The sequence below is a fragment of the Ochotona princeps genome, chromosome 11, assembly GCF_030435755.1.
Source record: "Ochotona princeps isolate mOchPri1 chromosome 11, mOchPri1.hap1, whole genome shotgun sequence".
NCBI lineage: Eukaryota > Metazoa > Chordata > Mammalia > Lagomorpha > Ochotonidae > Ochotona > Ochotona princeps.
Window position 1 is genome coordinate 23358877 of NC_080842.1, and position 23166 is coordinate 23382042.

At 40.5% G+C, this 23166-nt stretch overlaps 1 protein-coding gene across 2 annotated transcripts; it reads right to left on the bottom strand.

Annotated features, from left to right (window-relative positions):
- Nucleotides 1-10275: 10275 nt before the first annotated feature.
- TLR3 (toll like receptor 3) lies at nucleotides 10276-21920 on the bottom strand. 2 transcript variants are annotated; one of them, XM_058669898.1, is made up of 5 exons: nucleotides 21745-21920; nucleotides 17767-18214; nucleotides 16327-16518; nucleotides 11640-13492; nucleotides 10276-11422 (listed from the first exon to the last, which is right to left on the bottom strand). In XM_058669898.1, the coding sequence occupies exons 2-5, from the start codon at nucleotides 18208-18210 to the stop codon at nucleotides 11194-11196; spliced, it is 2718 nt and encodes a 905-aa protein (XP_058525881.1). In that variant the 5' UTR covers nucleotides 18211-18214; nucleotides 21745-21920; the 3' UTR covers nucleotides 10276-11193. The 2 variants fall into 2 exon arrangements, with proteins under 2 accessions (XP_058525881.1, XP_004579053.2); XM_004578996.4 differs by having other exon boundaries at nucleotides 17767-18218.
- Between the last annotated feature and the right edge of the window lie 1246 nt (nucleotides 21921-23166).

Genomic DNA, 23166 nt, shown 5'->3' on the forward strand with positions numbered 1-23166 from the left:
TTCTGCATTAACAACTCTCCCTCTCCATGTTTTCAGGCACCTGAAAACAACATACAAGATGTTACTATTAGCCAAGTAGGTGAAAGTAGAAGTTATCTGCTGTCAGATGAGATGACAGAAAATAATTTAATTTTGCTGTCTTCGAATATTGGCTTATTCGATGTTATAAATAATCATCACAAAAATGCATGAGGGACAGATAGGCACCAATTACACAAGGTCTGCAATGTTGTAGAAAAAAAAAATCCTATTTTTTCCTTTCTCTTTGTCCCTGTCTGCATTTCAATGGTTAAGAAAAGAACGGGTTATGAGGAGGGAAAGGAAGTACCATGTAGCTAAAAACAGTGATTATAGGTTCAGAGGGTTTGAATGCTGTTCAGCCTCTGTCTGAGCCTTTTCCTACTAGTACAGAGTGTAGAAACACATAGTCACAAAGATTTGAAAGCACATACCAGGGCTTACCACGTTTAATGGCATGTGTCTAGAATTCAACATTTCCACTTTCAGCAACATCACATGCATTTGCTAAGGCATTCGATAAATAATGCCAATTACATTATTATCTAACAAGTATCTTTTGTAAGTTTTGACGCATAAACGTAGGATAAAATGTTCAAGAACTGAAACTAACACCAGGTCTTTCACTCTTCCTGCTGCATATCCCAGTATCTGTTTTCTAAACACACCAAGAATGAAGTTGAAGGTCAGTGTGTAGATCTGTTTGCTCATAAAACATTAATCGCACAAATGCTAAGGAACAGTTGCCAATGACAAAGGGCTACTTCCTTAAGCATTCCTTTCTATTTGGTTTTCCAAATGTGATTAATTTCCCTTAGGTGAAAAAAATTGATAGGCATATTTGAAAAACAATATTGCAAGTGAAAGGGAATAGCATTACTTAACTGTTCACATTAGTACTGACAGGACTAACATGCAATTGTGTGAAACTGGAATTATTTAAATGATGAAGGAGTCAGAATTAGTCTTAACACAAAAGTTTTTCGGTCAGGATTTTGGGGGTGGTGAACTGGGATGGCTGTGCCGTTAGATCTGTCCACTTCTCTCACTAGATGACAATGCAGACAATGCAAATGCCGCCATCTGTGAGCTGCCCGGATCATTCACTCTTCTCTTGTAACAATCAGAAGGATGAAAATGCGCACAGCTCCGAAGATGCCTCACAATCTGTATCCTAGAGTGCGCACAAGTCCATGCACTCCTTGCTATGCAGCTCCGTGCTAATGCGTCTGGGAAACAGCAGGCAATGGTTCAAGTGATCGGGTCTCCATCATCTACGTGAGAGACCTGGATGGAGTACTGCCCTCCTGGCTTCTTTTTGATGCCAGCCCTGGGGTTGGCAGCCATTTGGGGAGTAAACCAGCAGGTGAAAGATGTCTCTGTCACTCAGCGTTGGAATACAGCACAATTTTTTTGTAATGCTCTGCTCATTAAAATTAAAAATTTACCTTAACTGTGCCAATACTCATTTTACAAGAGTAGTGTTTTCATTGCTGCACTTAGTAATCAAACAGGTGCTTATGTCACCAGGGGGAGGCTGAGGGGAGAGTCCGCCTCCCCCGCCCCCGCCCCCCACACACATTGCCTCTGGAATTGGTCCCTGAGGTCAGACACTGTTTCTGTAATAGCTGCGCCCAGAGAGACTCCAGGGTGAGTCATTTGAGGCCCACTGAGCATTACAAGGGCCATTTGTGTCAGATGACGATGTACACTCGCAAGTGAGCTGATGTCATACACAGTCAGCCCATGCCACTGGGGACTGATCCTTCCAACGCAGGGAAGCAGAGCATCTGGCTACTGCCAGCCTGTGTTTGGTGGAGAGAGTGGGGAAAGTCACCTGGGGGCGCACCTGCTCTCTGCTGCTCCCAAGAAAGGTCCTGGCCCTGGCTCCTGTCCAAGCTCTTAAACACACACACACACACACACACACACACACACACACACACACACACACACAAACACACAAAACTAGCCGGTCTAGCCCCCTAGAACCGGAGCTGCCGGTAAGGAGAGATAAAATTCTGTCCATCTTGCTCTACTGTAAATGGCCAAAGATCACTGTGAAGGAAGCCAAACAGGAGCGCGTAGAGCGCACCTTTGAAACGCCCTGCAAGCCCCAAAACAAAAAAACTAGAGGAGCGCGAGGAGGGTGTCTTGCGGCTCCGGCGGAAGTTAAATCACTAGGGGAAGAGTGCCTGGGAGGGCACCTGCGGGAGCGGAGAGGTGGCCGCGCCGGCTTGCACCTCCCCACGTACTCACTGTTCTCCGGGGTCCTCCGAGTCGCTGTCCGAGGACCACTCCTCTCCAATGTCCGGCAGGGTGAAGCACAGAGCTTTGGGTCCAAGTCCGGGGACGTTGGAGTCGCGATCGCCAAGATCCGGCAGAGGGTTTCCTGGGCTCGAGAGCGTCCCGCCGCTGCTCGCTACGCCCGCGACCGCAGGCAGAGCCTTCCAGACCCGGCCCGAGGCCGGGGCCGGCTGCGAGGGGGTCGCCAGTTGGGTGGTGGAGCCTGTGACGCCCCCGGAGGGAGTGAGGGGCAGGGTTGGGACTGTGGCTGCCCTCGGGCTACCCGGCAACGACCGGGGGGACCGGGCGGGTTCCACTGCACGGCTTGCTGCAGAGACCCTGGGGTAGGAGGCGGTGAGCGCAGCCCCTCGCCACGCCACTGGGGAGTCTGGAGCTGGGTTAGGGAAAAGGGTGGGCTCCGGGATCGGGCCGAGAGAGGGGGACCGAGTGCCAGAGCCCACGGATCCCGTGGCTGCAGCTCCCATCGACGGCCTGGAGGAGGTGACCGGCGAGGTCACAGCCTGGGGCGCTGTGGAGGTCTTGAAGATTTTGGCCAAGAAAGACCCAAGGTCCAACACAGCCATCTTCATGCCTGGATCTTGGAAAGGCCGACTTCGCCACTGCCCGAATCTCCAAACCACGCCGAGCTAGGCAGCCCGGCTCCATGAACAGGGACTCGGACACAGTGAATCCTGGGATCCCTGCACTAGGGCCACGGAACCCCCCTCCCCCGGGGGCGCTCTCCGTGCCCGGGGCACTCAGCACTGCACAGCGCAGGGCTGAGCTTTTTCAAGTGGCTCTAATGAAAGGCTACAGTGGGTGACAGGGAAACTCTCAGCCTCAGGGAGACCTTGAGGGCTGAGGGTCCTGGAGCCCAGAGCCACTGCGGACCCAAGATATTGACTGCTGCCCCAGCCAGCCAGAGACAACCCTAGGACAGCATGGGATCTCGCAGGGCCAGCAGGGACGCGGTTGCTAAGCTAAACAAAACCCCTGCTTAGCTCATTGCTAATTGGGCCCCAGACAGTAGCTCAGGGTTGCGTCTAGGTTAAATACACTGCCTCCCCTCTGGAGTCGTGTCTTAAAGGAACAGCCTTCGATTTCTGTGTCACTCCTAAGGGCTCCACCACGTTCAGCAAGGTCAAGGCTGAGAACTAGGAAGTTGAACATACTATCAGTTGCACACTGACAAGTTCAGGAGTGCTATGGGCATGGTCAACTCTCAGATCTAGGGGATTTGAGTCAAAATAAAATTAAATGAAACAAAAATGTCTACAGAACAGTAAGCTTGAAATAGCGGGACTCTCTCCACCTCCACATCTTGGAGCCAGGTTCAAAGCCACACACTGAGTGAGACTTGGGGACACAGAGAGGTGTCTAACTCAAGAACTCAAAAGTGGGATTAAGCTCAGAGAGCTAAGCTGATAAAATCTAAGGAGGACGCTGTGTGTAAATGCCTGGTGGCCTGAATTCAGGGATTGTGCAACCAAAATGTTGGAGAACTCCAACTAGGATCAGACTGGACAGAAACCACAGACTAAAAACCGGAAGGGTAAAGAGGTTTTGTTAGCAGGGATACATTCAAAATGTTTTCTGATTTTAGACAGGGAAAGGAGGTTTTAAACCAATAAATGGACTTTCATGATTATATACTTAAGTCATTTTATTCTGAGCCATGACAAACTTTCATGGGAATGCCAAACTATGTATTTTCTTTCAGATAGCTCACTAGTCGAAGCTTGTGACAGCCATGTCCTGTCATGATCTCTTTCTTTTAAAGACTTACTTATTTTTATTGGAAAGTCAAATGTACAGAGAGGAGAAGAGACAGAGAGGAAGATCTTCCATCCGATGGTTCACTCCCACAAGTAGCAGCAACTGCCAGAGCTGAGCTGAGCTGAAGCCTGGAGCCAGGAGCCTCTTCCAGGTCTCCCACATGGGTACAGGGTCCCAAGGCATTAGGCCATCCTCGACTGCTTTCCCAGACCACAGGCAGTGAGCTGGATGGGAAGTGGGGCTGCCAGGAATAGAATTGGTGTCCATATGGGATCCTGGCACGTGCAAAGTGAGCACTTTAGCCACTAGGCTACTGCGCTGGACCCCAAGATCTCTTTTTTATGAACTAACATGCACCTTGTACTTTTCTACTCCAAGATCGTGATAAGCACTGACAAAAATGTCGCCTTCTCAGGGCGTGGAATAATCAATTCACCTCACACTGTATGGTATACATCAGGTGAGTGTCCCAGAAAGCAAGGACAGGTGGTGGCATCCATCACAGGCTGCATCAGCGTGAGGAAGGCAGAGAGCTTGTGGGGCTGCCAAGCCAGATTCCTGCACATGGTGAGGAATCAAGAGTGGAAGAGGGGGAAGACAGGGGTGCATCTCAGAGCGGCAGTGGAAACTAGATGCGGAGGCCTCGGGATCAGACCACAGATGTGTGCCAACCCTCACAGTGCAAGGGCAGTAGAAACAGGCTCATGTTGAACGGTCCACTTTTCTCATGTTCTCTTGGTTGCTCTTTCACAGCCAATCACCAGATGGCTTCAGATGCATGGACGGTGCACAGGAACACTGGATGCCACACACAGCATTCATTCAGACTTGCGAAGCAGCTTTCTTCAGGCGTTCAGTGGCTTTATTTCATATAGATCTTGATTTGGATTCCCAGAGCAATTAAATACGTAACATCTGAGCTCACCCTCAATGCCAAGAAGTTGTTTCTGGGTTGTGGGATTTCAGTGTTGAAACTGCCAGTCATCTGATTGATTCTGAATGGTTATGAAGTCACTTGCAGAGACAGGCCCGAGTTCCTGGGAGGCAACGCTTTGCTGCCACATCCCTGGATTCCTGATTTTCAGGCCCAGCAATTTGACTGCCCCATCACTTTCAGAGCTGAACACCCTCTCAGAGTGAAACACTCCAGCCTGGTATGCAGAGTCGCAATCCTCACTCTTTGCTCAGGAGAGGAATTCCTCTTAAGACCAAACTAATTTAGGTGAGTGCTTGGTGAGCGTGGAACCAAAGCACAGGCGGGCTGTGAATCCTATCATTCACACAGAAGGGACATTAACCATAAGACCAATCACCCTCCCCTGCGGAGGAGAAGCCTACAGGAGCAGTAGTGCATTGACCTGGCTGATTTTTGTCTCTGACTTTAGATCTTACTATATCTCCTTTACTAATCATTTCCCTTTTGTGGTCATACATCTGTTTCTATGCATGCATACTGTCAATAAAGCTATGGAAATGGGCTCAATGCAATGACCTAGTGGCTAAATCCCTGCCTTACATCTGCTGGGATTACAGGGATCCCATATTGGCGCCGGCTAGTGTCCTGGCTGCTCCACTTCCCATCCAGCTCCCTGCTTGTGGCCTGGGTGGGCAGTGGAGGATGGTCCAAAGCTTTGGGACCCTGCACATGCATGGGGGACCCAAAGGAGGTTCCTGGTTCCTGGCTTTGAATTGGGTCAGATCCAGTCATTGCAGCCATTTGGTGGGAGGAGTGGACCAGTGGACAGAGGTTCTTTCTCTCTGTTTCTCCTTCTCTTTGTGGATCTGCCTTCCCAATAAAAATAAAATAAACATTAAAAAAAGACTATAGAAAAGCTGCATACTCGCACAGATTCCAGCCTTGAAAAGATTCCGACATCTGATAGCATGAATCCTATAGGATACAATTTGACTTGTGTCTTTCATAATTCTATGTTGAAGCTCCAACTACAAGTTCACATGACTGTCACTTTAATTGAAAATAGGCACTTTGCAGATGTAATCAAGTTAAAATAAGGTCTTGGGACTGATGTTATGTTGCAGCAGGTTAAACCATTGCTTGAGACTCTGGTATCCCTTGTGGTCACCAGTTCAAGTTCAAGCTTCACTTCTGATCCAGCTTCCTGCTAATATGCCTCAGAGAACAGTAGAAGATGGCATCTTTACATACAAGGGAAACTGGAAGAACTCTTGGCTTTGGTCTGGCCCAGTCGCAACCATTGTGGCTATTTGGGAAGTGAATTAGTGAATGGAAGGTTCTCTGTATGTGTGTGTTATTTTCTCTCTGCAGCTCTTAATTTGATTGGATGGACTAGTGTGGTGTCAAGAATTGGCTTTGGACAGATACTTGGGGAGAATGCCATGGAACCAGAAGCAGAGATTGGAGTGATGACAACTGCAAACTAAGAAACACCATAGATTGATGACCACTAGCAGAAGCTAGGCAAAAGCAGAGGAAACTTGGACCCCATAGACACCTAATTTAGGACGTCTGGCTTCCAGAACAGTAAATAAATAAGTTTCTGTTGTGTTAAGTCATACAGATTTTGGCACTTCTGTAATTGTAGTCTCAGGAAATAATGAATACATTATTGGAGGCATGATGTCCCTATGAAAGTAATCAGTGGATTTATTTATTCTTAAAAAGCTGGCTAAGAAAATGACTTCAAATGTATAAATGTATAAGGAGAGTGACAGAGGTAACAGGGAGGGAAGGATGGGAGAAGTATCACTGTAAATAATGGTGGCGGGCATGGCATTCATCCAGCCAATCTCAGGAAAGAGAGGAAATGATGGAATGACTGATCCTTTTGTTTGGAGTGCCTTTGAAAATGGTCTATAATTACAAACATGAGCAACAATTCTTTGCAAGATGCTAGCTCTTTTGTGCTATTGCTTGTCTGTCAACAGTCTTTCAGACAGATGTTACATGCTACCAGGCTTCTCCGTTAATTACAAGCAGCATGCTGTTCTCATAGGATGAGCCTCAGGTATTATATCATGACACTAATAGGATAATTGAAGGAAAGTAAATACTGTGAATCATTGTATCAGAATTTATTCTACATAGACTGTTGGAAATGTCAAAGAAGACCCAGCAATGGTGTTGGGGTGCAGTCTTGATTATTTTGCTTCTTATCCAGCTCCGTGCTAATGTACCTGAGAAAGCACTCCAAGAAGGGCCAAATGCCTGCATCCCTGCACCCAGGTGAAATACCCAGATGGCGTTACATGCTCCTGGTTTGGGCTTGCTGATTAGCTCTGGTTGTTAGACATTTGGGCAATGAGCCAGTGGGTGGAAGCACTTTCTCTCGGAGTCTCTGCCTTTCTTTACATTGCTTTACTTTTCAATATAAGAAAAGAAGTCTTTAAAAAAAAGAATATCAAAATAATGTTCATCATGAAATTTGCATTAACCTAAAGAAGTGGTGTGGAGACAAGAACCATTCGCCGGGCCCGGTGGCGTGGCCTAGTGGCTAAAGTCCTTGCCTTGAACACGCCAGGATCCCATATGGGCGCTGGTTTTAATCCCGCAGCTCCACTTCCCATCCAGCTCCCTGCTTGTGGCCTGGGAAAGCAGTCGAGGATGGGCCAATGCTTTGGGACTCTGCACCCGCGTGGGAGACCCGGAAGAGGTTCCTGGTTCCCGACTTCGGATCGGTGCAGCACCTGCCGTTGTGGGTCACTTGGGGGGTGAATCATCGGATGGAAGATCTTCCTCTCTGTCTTCCTCTGTGTATATCTGACTTTGTAATAAAAATATATAAATCTTAAAAAAAAAAGAACCATTAGCCTAACCACAAGGATTTGGTGCCATTGTTCTGGAGACATCTATGCCTGACTCTTTCATTCATGAGTAATCGCATTGCCTAAGGCAAACTATTTCATCATGTATTGTAAATAACACCTTTTCCAGACCTACCATAGTTTCTGTAATGTATTGTCTTTTACTTGCCATAAAAAATTACTGAGTTGCATCAAAAAATGTGTTATATGAAATAATTACATTGGCTAATCCACAACTTGATTAATCATTTTGTGATGTACATGGCAGTATATGGCTACATCATTGAGAGAATAATTAATTGATTGCTTTGAAGAACTGTTATGTTTTGGAATCCGAACCTTAAATTTAATCTGTTTGGATCTGGTGTGGTGGCTTGGTTGGCCTGTCCTCCTCCTGAAAATGCCAACAATATAGGAACCAGTTCATTTTCTCAATGATATCTTGGAACACCTATACTACCTAACAAGTGTGAGATTGAGGTAAACAGGTATTACAGCCAAGGCAGCAACCCAGGCAAGTGGTCCAGGTATTCAGTGGGAGAGAGAAGCTGCCTGCCAACGTGAGCTTGAGCCACATTGCACTGCCCTTGCCAGTGGGCAGCTAGTAGAGCTGCATTTTGATATGCCAAGTAAGCCGCAAATATTGGACCCAGAGGTTCCCCAGCAGCCAATGGATCTCAGAGAAGGATGGCAGATACACTGCAAACAAGATTGTTCAGCTTCAGAAGATAGCTGGTGGTCTAAATGAACTTACTGGTCATCTTGTAAAAGAAGCTGAAAATGAGAAAATGAAAGCCATTGCCACTGAGAACTTGCTCAAATCTCTAGTCTAGTGGAGAGCAGACAACAACAACAACTTCAAACACTTGTAAACGGAAAGAAAATGCAGTTAGAAAGCTACCAGTCTAAATATAAGCTTTGTGTGAAGTAGAAGTACAGTAAAATAAATTTGTTGACCAATTTGCTTTCAGCAATGGACTTAACATTACATTTTTGAATGAGTACTTTAAATATAGAAATTAATTCTACATTCAGAAAGTTATTTGTGTTTATTTCCAGTAGTTAGACTCTGTAAACAAAATAATACTCTTTTAAAATAAAGGCTAACTTCACATAGCATACTGTTTTATGATACAATAAAAATTGAATGTGAGTATATTATACCATTACCACAGTCACTAACTGTGGGAAGCCATGCAGTTGGGTCGGATGGCATGGGTGTGTGATGAGCACCGCTCCTCAGTTAGCAGGGCTACGAGGAGTTTCTGGCTACGTGGCAGGGCCCAGCAGAATGTCTCTGGTCACCTCATTGCTGCCTCACCCCATTGTATGAACACTCAATCACCTCTCTGATCTTTCATAGAATTCTCCTGAGGGTGTTGTTGTTTTTTTTGCTAATGTGGAATGATTCCTGTAACTGGTATTACACCTGAAATTGATCAATCATGTAAAAGCATCTAAGCATCTTTAGCAACTTAAGGCTATGACACACAGCTAAAAGTATACAATAGTACAATTGAGCCCACAATGTCTCCAAACATCCTGTTACGTGCCCACCTTTGTCCTGAAGTTTGCCCTAATATAAGTAATGTTTTCCTTAAGAAATGGCTTGATAATATCTTGGAACAGATGGCAATCATGGAGGTACAAAGAGTTTGCTTACCATGCGTCTCAAACTGTTACAACACATAATATGACGCATTTTAGTTTCTCATCACAGAAAGCAAAAAGTATATGGGGCATATTCTAAAGGAAAACAAATGTGAACCCCCCTCAATGGCTTAAAATCTCAACCTTATATTGGCACTCATATTTAGGGAAAGAAAACAGCTTATAAAGAAAAAAGGAAGTTTCTTGTAAAGGCCCTCTGTTGTAGATTGGCTGAGTTGCCTTGATCCCTTTCACTGCCCTTTAACAAAAGAACACAAAGCAATTAAATCAACACTAAGAACAAAAACAATTGAATCAGCTCTAGGTAAAGGTGACGGTAATTAATGCATGCTTTGATTATAAGACTTAGCAAAGAATCTATGTTATGTGCTTTTGTAAAATCCTTTCATTTATGATTTCTTAATTCTGTACTCTTAATATTTTAAGCAATATTAGTTTGTGTTTAGTAAAAATTGATTTTGAATATAAGTAAACTACTTGTCACTATGTAACTTCATGTGCTGCCAACCGTGGAGTTCCTGGCTTCAGCCGGGTGACTGCAGGTTTGAATGAGTAATGGTTTGTTGTATATGTTCTCTTTGAAGTAAAATAATATTTTTTTTAAGGATTGTTTTTGTATTCTCTTAACCATGAAGTAAAAATGAAGCAATTGGATATTGTGCAAAAGCTTGTGATGATTGGTGTATAAATAAAGAAGGCAACTTTTTCTGAGTTGTCCATTATGAGCATCATGCCATAGTGGTCCACGTCTTATTTCTTCTTCTTGTCATCTCACCGAGCCACTCATTCTTTGCAAGCTCTCGAGTCAGCCAGAGCTGGCCTCCGGCAACTAACCACATAGAAATACTTAAAGTATGTTTATCATCAGCATTTTCAAGGTAAAGAGTCAAAAAATTTCAGAGGGATCAAACAATTTGACCAATTCCATCTCTTGAGTCAGTGATCAGGGGAGGAACATTCTACTCTCCTGTAGAAACAATTTAAATCCCAGGATAATACAAGTATTTAGTTACATATTTACTTCACTCACAAACCAAAGTGAATTGCAAACTTTTTCTGCCCTTGAGTGCATATTAAAAAGATATGTAAGCATTTAGCAGAATCACCCCTGGACAAGCAACACTAAAATACAATCCTTTTCAATGGGAAAAATCATGTAATTAGCCTTTTAAACTATAAATGCAACCAGGAGATCTTTAAATGATGTGTGAAAAATATAATGATTTCACTTCATTTTCCATAAACTTTTTGAGTTACCCTTGTATTTCATTCTTCTACAATTTAAGTAGCATCATACCCATTAAAACAGATATCTTGCATTTGGTTTTAGTGCATCCAAAAATAATCATCATGAACATACGCATAATTAACTTTTCTTTCAATAAAGAATATTTAAAAGCTTTTATTACAGGCTTCAGTGACCAATTGTGTATTTACTAGCTGGAAGATGTACTTTCTTATACACTAAAATGTTTACTGACGGTCAATTCAATTGCCAACATGTCTCCTGAATTGTGTCAGTGGAGACACATCTTCATATATGAGATATAACTGTGGTAGAATATCAACATCTGTAAATATCAATATGCAGATTATATTGTTTTCAAGTAAAACTTGAGTTCCATCTTTTTCAATTGAGAAAGTTCTTTCTTTCCTCATTTAATGTACTAAATTTCTAGATCCAAGCGCTACTTGCAATTTATGGTAAAAAGCATTTATCCGTTCTTTTTGAACTGGCCAATAGAAGATGCAGCGAGACTTAAACATTCCTCTTCGTAAACAGAGTGCATGGTTAAGTTTATAATCTGGAATATCCTCTAGAAAAATCAGTATAATGGAATCCAGGTTTTGTTCAATAGCTTGCTGGACTGCGTGGTATACCTTGAATCTAAGTTTTAAAAAAAAGTTAAATGAAGTTATTAATCAATATACTTTCCTTTTTACAGCTAAAAGTTAAACAATCCAAAATTTAATCTCTCACTAAGAATCAGATTTTACTCAGTATAATTTAAAAGTATTTTTCAGTTAAGACTAATGATGCTGGCAATATTGGAAGTCCAATTGAAAAGCACATAAATTCTTAAAATTTCACATTGCTAACTTACCTTTTGCATAATGGATCTGTCAGAAGATGCCGTGTTATAACAAAAATAATTTTTCTGCTTCTTTTGATACTATTGACAATTGCTTCAAGTCCAAGAACACCTGCCTGAAAGTCTCTTTCTTCCAGACAAAATTTGAGAGATGGATCTTTTTCCTCCATTGGGGAAAAGTGTTCCCACACCCAATCTCTATCTTTGTAGGCATGAATCACATATGCCGTATATTCAAACTGCTCCGGCTGTCCATCTATTTCTTTAAAACCGAGAATTCGATGTACTGAAACATTCCAATAAAAAGATATCCTCCAGCCCTCAAAATGGACAAGCAGTACAACTAAGATAAAAAACAATAGGAAACTGGTATTGACCATGAAAAGGAGTTCAAACGGTGCACTGTCTTTGCAGGATGATGTATCAAAAAGCATCACTGGGAAGCCATGATACTGAGGTGGAGTATTGCAAAGATAATGACTTGATAGCTCAGAGATGTTGGTGTGTGTCTTATTAATCCAATTAGCAAACCAAGCAATACTTTCACAAGTACAATCAAATGGATTAAAGCGCATATCCAAATCACTCAGGTTCTTGAAAATTAACCCAAAAACATTCTTGTCAACGGATGTTATGAGATTCTTTTGAAGGTTCAGTGATCTCAGGGATACCTGATCATCAAAGACAGATGGTGGAAGTATATTCAAGTTATTCAAGGCTAAGTTGATGCTCTGTAATTGAGCTAAGCCCTTGAAAGTCCCAGGTGGGATCTCATCGAAGCCATTAGACTCTAAGTTGAGGATATGAAGGTGGGAAAGACCCTTGAGGAAAAGAACAGGACCACCAGGGTTAGCTTGTTTCCAGAGTCTTGCCAAGTTGTTGTGCTGCAAATCCAGAATTTCTAGGTTTTCAAGACCCTCCAACATTTCATCATTTATGTTGGCTAGGTTGTTGTTGCTTAAATCCAAAATGGTCAAGTTATGAAGAGGATAGAAAGGCGAAGGGGAAATATCCACATTTTTAAGGGCTACCCTTCGCAGCATCAGTCTTTGAAGGCTTGGAACCAGGGCAAAGGAGTGGCTGGTGAATTGCAGGCCTTTGTTGTAGGAAAGGTAGATTTCAAAAATGCTTGCAAGTCCTCTCCATTCCTGGCCAGTGAGTTCTTGCTCAATTTCATTAAGACCAAGGTCAAGCACTTTTAGGTGGCCCAGGCAAGAGAAAGAACCATTTCCTATTTTTGAGATTTTATTTTTGGTTAGGTTGAGGATGAGTAAGGGAGAATGAGCAAGTGACAAAAATGTTTCATTTGTTAAAGTTCGTACATTTGTGAAGGAGTTGGATAGACTTAGATACCTCAGGTTTACCAGTCCTGTAAACATGTTGCTTTTTATACTTGGGATATCATTGTCTTCCAGGTTCAGATGTTCTAAGCATTTTAGCGACTGAAAGGCAAAATCATCAATCTTGGGCAATGAGGCAAGGGACATAGTTTGTTTAGAAAAAGATCGCTTTAAGTTAAGGTATATCACATTGGAAAGTCCATTAAGGGAGTGAGAAGACAAATGTGCTATGTTATTGTACTCCATAAAGAGATATTTTAGATGTGGGAGCCAGGCAAAGGAGTCATCATCGATCGAATTGAGACTATTGTGGGAAAGGTCCAACATGGTGAGGTTGGTGGGCTTCAGTCCCAGGAAAGTCACGTTGTTGATTCTAGTCAGCTGGGTGTTACTCAGAGACAGATTCTGAATGCTTGTGTGTGATAACTCCAAACAAAGCTTTTCTGTGAGATTAGGGCCCAGCTGGGCATTGTTCAGACTGAGACCAAACAATTGTCCAATTGCATGAAAACACCTCGGAGAAAACTAAAGGGAAAAAAAAAAGTTAGTAACAAAATACAATAGACTCTGTATGACTTTTGGGAAGCTTAAAATATATATATATATATATATATATATATATATATATATATATATATATAATCAAAAAGGCTTGAGAGACAGAAATCTGGTTCACTCCTCAAGTACCCACAGTGACCAAGGCTGAACCGGGCTGAAGACAGGAGCCTAGTCTCCCACGTGAGTGACAGAGATGCAAGTACAGTTCTTCCTCCCAGAGTCCATGGAATGGATTGCAGACCTAAAACTCAGATGAAAGCATCCCGTTATGGGATTCAGGAATCCCCAGTGGGGTCTTTACTCAGTCTCTTTTTCCTCTTTTCACCACAGTCCGTGGTAGGCCATTTCTTTCCTGTTTCGGTACCTGCGACATGTATCTCCTGTGGCTGTCCCAGCCTCTCCTGACCACTCCTTCTGCTCAGAATTCTTATATCAGCAGAGAGGTCACTTTTTTGGGGACCTTCTCTTACCTTCTAGTCTAGGGTAAGTCTACTGCTACTCTTACATTATCACACTGATTATAATTGTAATCCATAGCTACTATTTGCAAAGTAGCCATTGGGGCAGATCCTGGTTCCATCTTGGCGACTTCTTGAATTTGATGGAAGACATGAATGATGGCTTTTAACTTACAGGGACACAGTTTCCCTTTGTGGATTGAGTTCCTATTGATCTTTCCATGTTTCTGTCCAGGTTTTCCCCTGATTTTATTTTACCAACATCTCCCACTCTCTTCCACTCTGTCCCTACTCCCTTAACCTATAAGAAGCCTCGGTGGATGTGGGACTTGGTCATGAGACAAAAGAAAGAATGCAGGGAACAAGGAATCCAGAGTTAAACCTACCAGAAAGCAAAGCTGATGTCTAATGTGTTGCTTGGGAGACGGTAGGGCTACAGGAAGACAGAGATGTTGGGGAGTGTGCTTTACTGTGACAAAATGAGTTCTAACATGTAAAACAGAGAATCACTAATTATGACAGTCCTGCATGCTGCATTATATTGCAGACACTAAAATTAAGTGTTTGAATGATTCTCAGTGACAAGAAATATGTTCATAGGATATCAATGTTCATTTTTTAAAGTGAGAGACACCATTTCCTCTGTAAGGCCGAGTAGCATCTGTAAGAGCAAGGGCTCTAGTCTAATGCTGCCAGCAGCCCAGTGGCCACCAGTGACAGCAGTAATGTGTTGCTTTATCATTTATTTCTCCTCTCACTTTATTCTAGTATTAAATGATAACAATACACTGACTGAGATGCTATATACCTAAAACATAAAAGAATTCATCACAGTGCTTGGCAGAGTTAAATACAGCATGGATTTTAGTTTCTATTGTTTTTTCCTCATAATTGCTTGAAGAACTATATATATATATATATATATATATATATATCCAAAAGATGGCACTGGTTTTAATGACTTTTAAATTATTTGTATTAGCCATCATTTTCATTGTCCCTCACTACATTTTTGAATTTTATAAGATTAGTGCAATAAATGCTCTAATTGGGCATGCACGAAATGCTTGATCATTATCTCAGGGAAATTTTTTACCTGGTCCATTTTTATGTCAGAAAAATAATACAACCATTAAAAAGGTGTGTTTCAGGGTCAAATAAATAAATAAATGATTATATCTTAAATACAAATTAAAAACCTTTTTTAGTTTTTCCAATTTAAGGGAATCAAATATGTGCAGAATACTAATATACCCGATCATGAAAACAGCTAAAGCTATGATCATAGATCCAAGAGGAGCAAGGTATTTGGGCATACTCCTTATAGGAAAGGTTTTTTTTTTTTAATAAACAATATTGAGTTATTTATTGAGAAAATATTATACACCAGACTCAGTACTGAACTGTTCACCACAGGGCTACTATGGTGGTTCAGCAGGCTAATCCTCTGCCTTTAGTACCAGTATGGTATATGGGTACAAGTTCGTGTTCCAGCTGCTCCACTTACTATCCAACTCCCTGCTTATGAACTGGAAAAGCAATGGAGGATGGCCCAAAGCTGTGGGCCCCTACACCCATTGGGAGACCTTAGAAGAGGCTCCTGGCTCCTAATCAGCTCAGCTCCAGCCAGTGAGGCCATTTGGGGAGTGAACCAGTGGACGGAAGATCTCCTCTTTTTCTGCAAATATGCCTTTCAAATAAAAATAAATAAACAAATAAGAAAACCTTTAAATTGTTCACCACACTGTTCTGTGAAGTAGTGTTGTTATCACACCAGGTTGACAACAGGAATACTGGACATAGAGAACCTGAATAACTTGCTTGCTTACACAAAAACAAAAAGCCCCAGAGAGGCAGCCAGCCAAGCCAGCTCTCTTACTACTATATACTTCAGTTCTTTCAGAGATTTGATGAGGCAAAGGGTGAGTGAAGAAACTAAAATAAACAAATTCTCTAAAATCACAGGAATTTCAGCTCACTGCTGATGGGCAACAGAGCGCCATCCTCTAATTGCTACCAAAACTTTTTTTTTTCTTGGTAGGTGGTATCAATGCCCCCAGGCAGGCAATGTGAAGGATTTCTTGGAGACACACAAAAGCTTGCTCTCTCTCTCCCTCCCTCTCCCTGTCTCTTTAATTTGTACTTTATTAATTTTGAAGGCAGAGAGAGAGAGAGATCTTCCATGTATCTGCTGGCTTACCCCCCCAGATGGCTATAACAGCCAGGCTTATTCTCCAAAGCTTGCTTTGTTTTACAGTAATCTTAGATTCTTATTTATGTGATGTATTTTGGGACAACCCACATGAAAGATGGAATACAAAATGAGTTTACTTTGCTTCTTACCTCTTTAATTTGATTTGATGACAAGTCTAATTTTTTTAAAGAAGAATTACCAAGGAAAGCAAGTTCTTCACTTCTTAGTGCCTTAATTTTATTGTTTGACAGTATAAGCTCTTGGAGATTTTTCAGTTGGAGCTGAGTTCCCAGTCTTGTAGATTTTAAGCCATTATGAGACAGATCTAATTTGATTAAATTCTGAAAAGGAAAAAATATATACACATATATATGTGTGGGCACATATATATGTGTGTGTGCATATAAATATATATGTGCCTTATTATCAAATACAATTCATTTGAAAATAATAGAAACTGATATCAGGAGCAGTACATAATTTTTGTTGTAAATAAAAACTCCATTGCTGATTTAGTTACAACTTCAAGAGTCCCCAAATTTGTCTTACCAAAATAGAAAGATTTAAGCTTACTTATCTCTGACGTAAGGAAACTTTGCAATTTATACTTATGTTGAACAAGCGCTTGACTTATCAAGCCTTGGAAAAAATGATAGAAAAGAGAAGAAACAATATTTTCTTGGAAGTCATGAATAGAACATTTTTACCCACGGTTCCTAAAATTTTATTATTGCATAGTTATTTAAAGATATTTTGCAAATAATTGCTTTACGTTTCTCTGGTTAAAGAAAAATATTTTGGCAATTAATGCTTTAACCTTCTTTGAAGGTTTGGTAACAAAGGGCATTACATCTATATCAGATTCTAAGAAGCTACCGAAAGGATTTAAAATGACTGTTGAGCAAGTCATTTTCATGTTTCTCAACGTATCAGATTTGTACATCTGAGAATGCATGATGTTCAAATTTTAGCAAGACTATAGAGAAATATAGTGATTTAAAAGTGACTTTGGCGTAAGTGAAGCACTTAGTAATTGACTTATATCTAGAGACAGTAATATGTATTTTTCACAGATTTAAAATCCGAGCAAAATGTTGAAAAGAAAAAGGTGGAAAAATGGAAAAGTGATACTTTGAAGATATTTTTTTAAGGAAGAACCAAAATTTGTTTTATCACTGCATCAATTTCTTAATTTTAATTTATAATTTGGAGTCAGTAATTATTTCATTATGTCACATACTAAATCAGCTGCATTGAAAGATTTTTATTTTTTCTTACGGAATATTCTGACTCCTATCTGATCATTTTCTAGCTCTCCTAGCTTCTATTTCTAATGATCAAAAGCAGGAAAGGTAGGCTTCTAAGAAGAATTAACTTTAAAACTGGCTTGAGACTCTAATTTGCATTTGAAGATATTTTCAGTGTTAATGATAATGTTTGTAAGTTATATCTTCTACCTGCAAGTGGAACAGATTGCATTTCTTACTCTTGACATTTAAATATTAAATCTAGGCATGAGTGACTAGAAAACTTAACATTAGATTATGTATTTTTCATTTCTTATATAGAAACAAATGTTTTTTTCTTACCTTCTGGTTTTTAAAGGGATCATTTAGAATTTTCTGAATTGAGTTGGACTGTAGATGGAGTTCAGTCAAGTTTGTACAGAAGAAGAGGGTTTTATCAGTGAGCTGAGAGAGCTCATTGTGTTGGAGATTCAACACCTTCAGAAGAGGAAGGTTTTGGCACAATTCTGGCTCCAATTTTGAGATGGTGTTAAATCCTCCATCTAAGATAGTAAGTAGGCTGTATCTTGTAAAGTTGGCAGGTGGCAATCTTTTGATCTGGTTGTGGGTGAGATTCAACACTGTTATGTTCCTGGGGAGGTCACCAGGTACTTGAGTCAACTTGAGATGACTGCAATCGGCCAATTCCTGTCTCACCGTGCATTTGTTGCTAGAGGATGTACCCAGAATCCAAAAGAACAACAGTCCCCCAAAGGAGCAGATATGATAAGGCGTATTCCGTATCATAATTCTGCCTTACAAAAAAAAGAACATTAAAAAGTAATGGACAATATTAACAGTGCAAGTTTTCCTCTACGTGGGTAAGTTCCTTGTCAAATATACGGCTGAAATATGACTATGAATGATTTTTTACTCAAAACTTCTATGCTAAACATGTGTGTTATATACAAATAATACATCAAATTGAAATAATTCAAATAGCTCAGAAAAGTAAATGGGAGGAAAAGAACAAACTTCCTTTCTCAGCCTCAATGATGTTCCATATCCTCTTCTGATAGTTTCTATTTTTGAATCTCATGATCAACTCTGTAAAATTAAGTAATGTGCTTCCTTTTCTATTTCTCAATTTATTAACTTTAGGTATTTTCTTTCCACTACAAAGATAAGAAACTGAATTGTACTATTCTCTCATTCTCCTCCCAGCTTCTCTTTTAGCTGTTTCTCATTTTAACATATTGTTATATTTATATCTTAGAAAGTTGTACTAACATGATTGTTGAATCAGCCAACTTCAGACAAAATCTCTTGATGCCCTGTCTTGGGACATCAGAAATACATACCCTAGTATTTCCCACACACACTTTACTCATTCTTAAAGTTTCTAAACTATCAGACATGACAGTGCTGGATATTGTCAAGATGTGAGATGTTAGCATGTTGCCATGATTCTATGAGGTGCTTGGCCGAGGATAATTTTGTGATTAGGTAGGTGAATAGTCACCACATAAGCAGTGTGACTTAGCAACTCAGCAGTGAAGAGAACCTGAGATTCAACGGCCCATTGCCTGCATCCAGTCCTGTTGCCTCTGCTTTTCAGGCGTGGGCAGGATGAGCCATATCTTGGATGAGCTCCTCTACGGGCTGCTGTTTGGATCAAAGGAAGCTGGTCAGGTATAGCTTTACAGTGCCTGGCATTAAGGAACATTTACCGATGGTACCACTCTTCTTCAGTACAATCATCCCATAACTTATAAGTGGTTGGTTCTGAAATTATTATTTTTTTTAAAGATTTATTTTATTTTTATTACAAAGTCAGATATACTGAGAGGAGGAGAGATAGAGAGGAAGTGGAGCTGCTGGGATTAGAACCAGAGGCCATATGGGATCAAGGCGAGGACCTTAGCCACTAGGCCACGCTGCCAAACCCGGTTCTGAAATTATTAAGTAAATAGTTTTTACAGTTGATTAACTCAAGAAAAAACATTCTTATCTGTTTCTATACATTCACATTTTATTTTGATAGTGGAATGTATTTCCAGTATGATACTCTCTGCATAATTAGCGTAGTCTCACACTCAGATATTTTTTTAAAAATCCAAGCAATCCTCAACATTTTCTAGTGATGAATTGGTGGTAAGGATATTTAAATGATTCCTCATAAAAGCTAAAAGTGTTGACACAAAAATAATTCCAGAATTACAGTATTACAGAATCAAATGATCTTAGATGATTAATTTTAGGGAAATAGGACTAATATGAGTATTTACAATTCTAATATTGTTTGAAAATAGTGGTTTTAATTAATATTCTAAACTAATTCTTTTTTTTCTAAACTAATTATTATAGAAGGGAAATTGGTTTCCTAAACTAGTGTTTCCCTGCACAGATTTTATAATACTGAAACTATATTTTTAAAGCTGAACACAACATTTGTTTTATTTATTACTATTATTATTATTATTTTCCATGATCCAGTGTATCAAGGCATTCTTAAGTATAGGCAAAGGTATAAAATCTAATATCATATTGTCAAGATATATTTAATAGTTTCACTGGGAGTCCTTTTATTCGGGAGTAGAGATACATAATGAGATGTATCTACAGTTCTTGGTGTGGTAGCCTCTGTTACACAATTCATCTATAATAATTTATGCATATGCTTGTCCAATTATTTGGTATTTTCCATGAAGGTTGTCTTATATTGTCATATCAGAGAGAACATATGATATTTGTCCTTTGAGGGCTGGCTTATTTTACTGATCATAATGGTCTCTAATTGAGAACATTTTGTTTAATGGCTATAGACTGTGAGAAATTGCACAGCCCAGGGCACAGACACCAGCTCTCCGTAAATGAGGAAATTCGAGTCCCAGATTTCTGCTGATGCACCTGGGAAGAGAGCAGAAGATGGTGTAAATGCTTGGACCTCTGATACCTGTATAGGAGACCTGGATGGTGTTCCTGGCTTCTGGCTTCAGTCTGGTCCAAATCCTGCCTGTGCAGCCATTTGGAAAATGAACCAGCTGATGGAGGAGTTTCCTCTTCCTCTCACTCTTGCTCCATTCTTGCTCTATGCCTTTCAAATAAGTACATATTTTTAAATTTTAGGAAAAATTAATTTTTTAATCTAAAATCTCACATCCAGCTGAACAATTAAATAAGGGGTAGGGAATTTCTAGCCTACTAAACCTTTGGTCTTGTCCTGCCGAAGCAAGCATGGATGGGATTCACTCAAAATCTAGTAATTATATAGCAGGCTAATTTTTAAGTTGATAATTTTGTGTGGCCTATAAATGATGTTATAAACATTCAAATGACCCTTGGAAGAAAAAATAAAAAGTTCTCCACTCCTGAATGGAAAATTCATTTTAAAGTATGCAGAACTCAGTAAATTCATAACCACATTTATTCTGTAAGAAAAGTAATTCTAGGTTATGTTTTAAATAAAACAAAAGTACAGATAAAAAATGAAATGAAAGTGAAGAAGTTATGTTGCATGACACTTAAGAGGAACAAAGAAGAAAGAGAGAGAGAGTGAGAAAACAAAAGACAAGAGAAAAAAAGGAAGGAAGGAGGAAAGAAAGAAATGAAGCTTGGGTTTTGGGAAAGCAGGGGGTGTTTATAATTAAATTTTTTTCTCCACATGGAAGACTGTGTGGCATCATGGTTAGGCATGGAGGCTGGATCATGGCACAGAGTAGTACAGTCTGGCTGTAAACCTGGCAATATTTTTTGCAAAGTTAATACACAGGTGTTTGTACAATGCCAGCACATACAAGATACATGCCATCGTAATCGCCTCATGAAGCTGGGAGTTGAATGGCTGAAAGTGAAATACCACTGAAGGCTGACTCAATACCCAGCAATCACCTATGCCGATTCTGATCCTGCCACCTCTTTCTGTTTTGCTGCCTTAGCTAAAACAAGGTCATTTGCTTCCTCCCAGGAATATCTTCACTCTCCTGTTCTTTTCAACCACATTATCCTAAAATATTAACTGATTCCTCCCCTGCTCTCAAAACTGAGAAAAGGGGATGTAACTCTTTACAATCATGAGATTTCAAATACAGAATTCTACAGTGTAAAATATTTTTTACTGCATCAAATATCTTATCATGTTAATTAGACATTGTTCACTGAGTTACGATACATTTTCCTATGCCTAGACCAGTTTTCTTTTCTTCCATTTCCCTTGTTGAGTAAGTCAGACTAGATGGCATGCACGAGTTCGTTCCAAGAACAAATCCTGCTAATACTTAAATTCACAGAACTTGACTAAGCAAGATGAAATCTGCCCCAGTAAATATTTAAAATGTATACCTTCACTGGTGCCGACGAATGCTGGCTGTTCCTTTTCTTATGAGTCCAAATACAGACGTTTTCATTGGGTAGCTGTGTGTGGCAAGTTTACTGCAATCTCGAAAGTGAAACTGAAGTTTAAAACACACACACACACACACACACACACACACACACGCTTTTATAGTGGGAGCTTGCCAAAAAGACAGTGGGGTGGGGGAAACTATTTCCATGTCTTTTCCTTCAGGTACGGTGGTCCCTGGTTTTTACTGAAAGAATCAAAGATTCAGGGACAAGGTTGAAAGTTTGGGAACTCAGCCCTTGGTGTGGGTGGAGCTGAATCTCTAGGTCAAGGAACACTTCACCTTAAATGAGTCCTTTTATTACCACAGCAGTAACCTGCTGGAAGCTTTAAGTAATGCATAACCAAAGGAACACACAAGCACTGGGTTCCTCATCTGACTAAAGCACTTTCCCTTCTCTTCTGCTTTATCTTCTTTGCAGCTGAGCAAGATAAGCAAGGCAGGAATTCACTTCTTGATCAAAACAGAAAATCAGTTTCAGAGCAGAGAGAGAGCTGGTGCCAGGGAAAGCTGAACCTAGTCCTAACTCACACTGTTTGCTTTCAGCTGTTAGGGAACAAGCAGGCTATCCCAGAGGCGATTCAGAATGACACACTGTGTAGTCCCCAGTGAGACTGCTGGTCCCAAGCAGTGAAGGAAATGTACTTGTAAGAAATGGATTCACATTTTTTTCTATTGCTGATATACTATCAAAAAATATATTATAGCAATAGTGTAGTTACAATTGTAATAATATAGAGGAAAATGGTGGGGAGGGCAAAGAATAGAGAGGGAGGTAGAGGGGAGAATACCGATACTCACAAAACTGCATCGTGGAATATAATAACAACCATAAAAATAATATTCTGGCAGTATTGTTTTCCTCATAGAGCCAAACAGAACAGTAGCTAGGAACCATATGGAGTATCTAGTCTAACTTCCTTGTTTGAGAAATGAGGAAAACAAATTAAAAGGAGTGATTTCTCTGTGAATTCACTAAGAGTTACTATAATGCTTCTTCATACAAACAAGTAATTAAAACAGCTCAGGTTGTAGAACATGTCACTAGAACTGATTGCAAAATTGACAGCACAAAATGTTTGTATCATGGGGCAAAGTGCTTTCTCACTGGCTTCACTACTCTAATGTCACTGGGTTCTGATTTTCTGCTATATCACCTGTAAAATAAAGCAGTTATCCTGGGTTGTCTACTACCCATTGGGATATATGTCAGGCTAGGCACAATAAAATCCCCTTCCCCATAATGAACACCCACTGTAGCTGCTGCCTGTCCCAGCATGCTGATACCGACACTGCCAGAAGGAACACCCTGTTAAAACTACAGCTTTATCTCCTAGTGTAAGTGCTGACACTCACTGTC

What these genes read in the sequence shown, in the direction of transcription:
- TLR3 (XM_058669898.1), bottom strand. Translation starts at nt 18,210, where the DNA reads ATGATACGGAATACGCCTTATCATATCTGCTCCTTTGGGGGACTGTTG. An exon ending in CATCAAATCAAATTAAAGAG is followed by an intron (nt 13,493 to 16,326) that starts GTAAGAAGCAAA and finishes TTTTCCCTTTAG; the next exon opens with TTTTCTCCGAGGTGTTTTCA. An exon ending in ACAGATCCATTATGCAAAAG is followed by an intron (nt 11,423 to 11,639) that starts GTAAGTTAGCAA and finishes TTTAAAACTTAG; the next exon opens with ATTCAAGGTATACCACGCAG.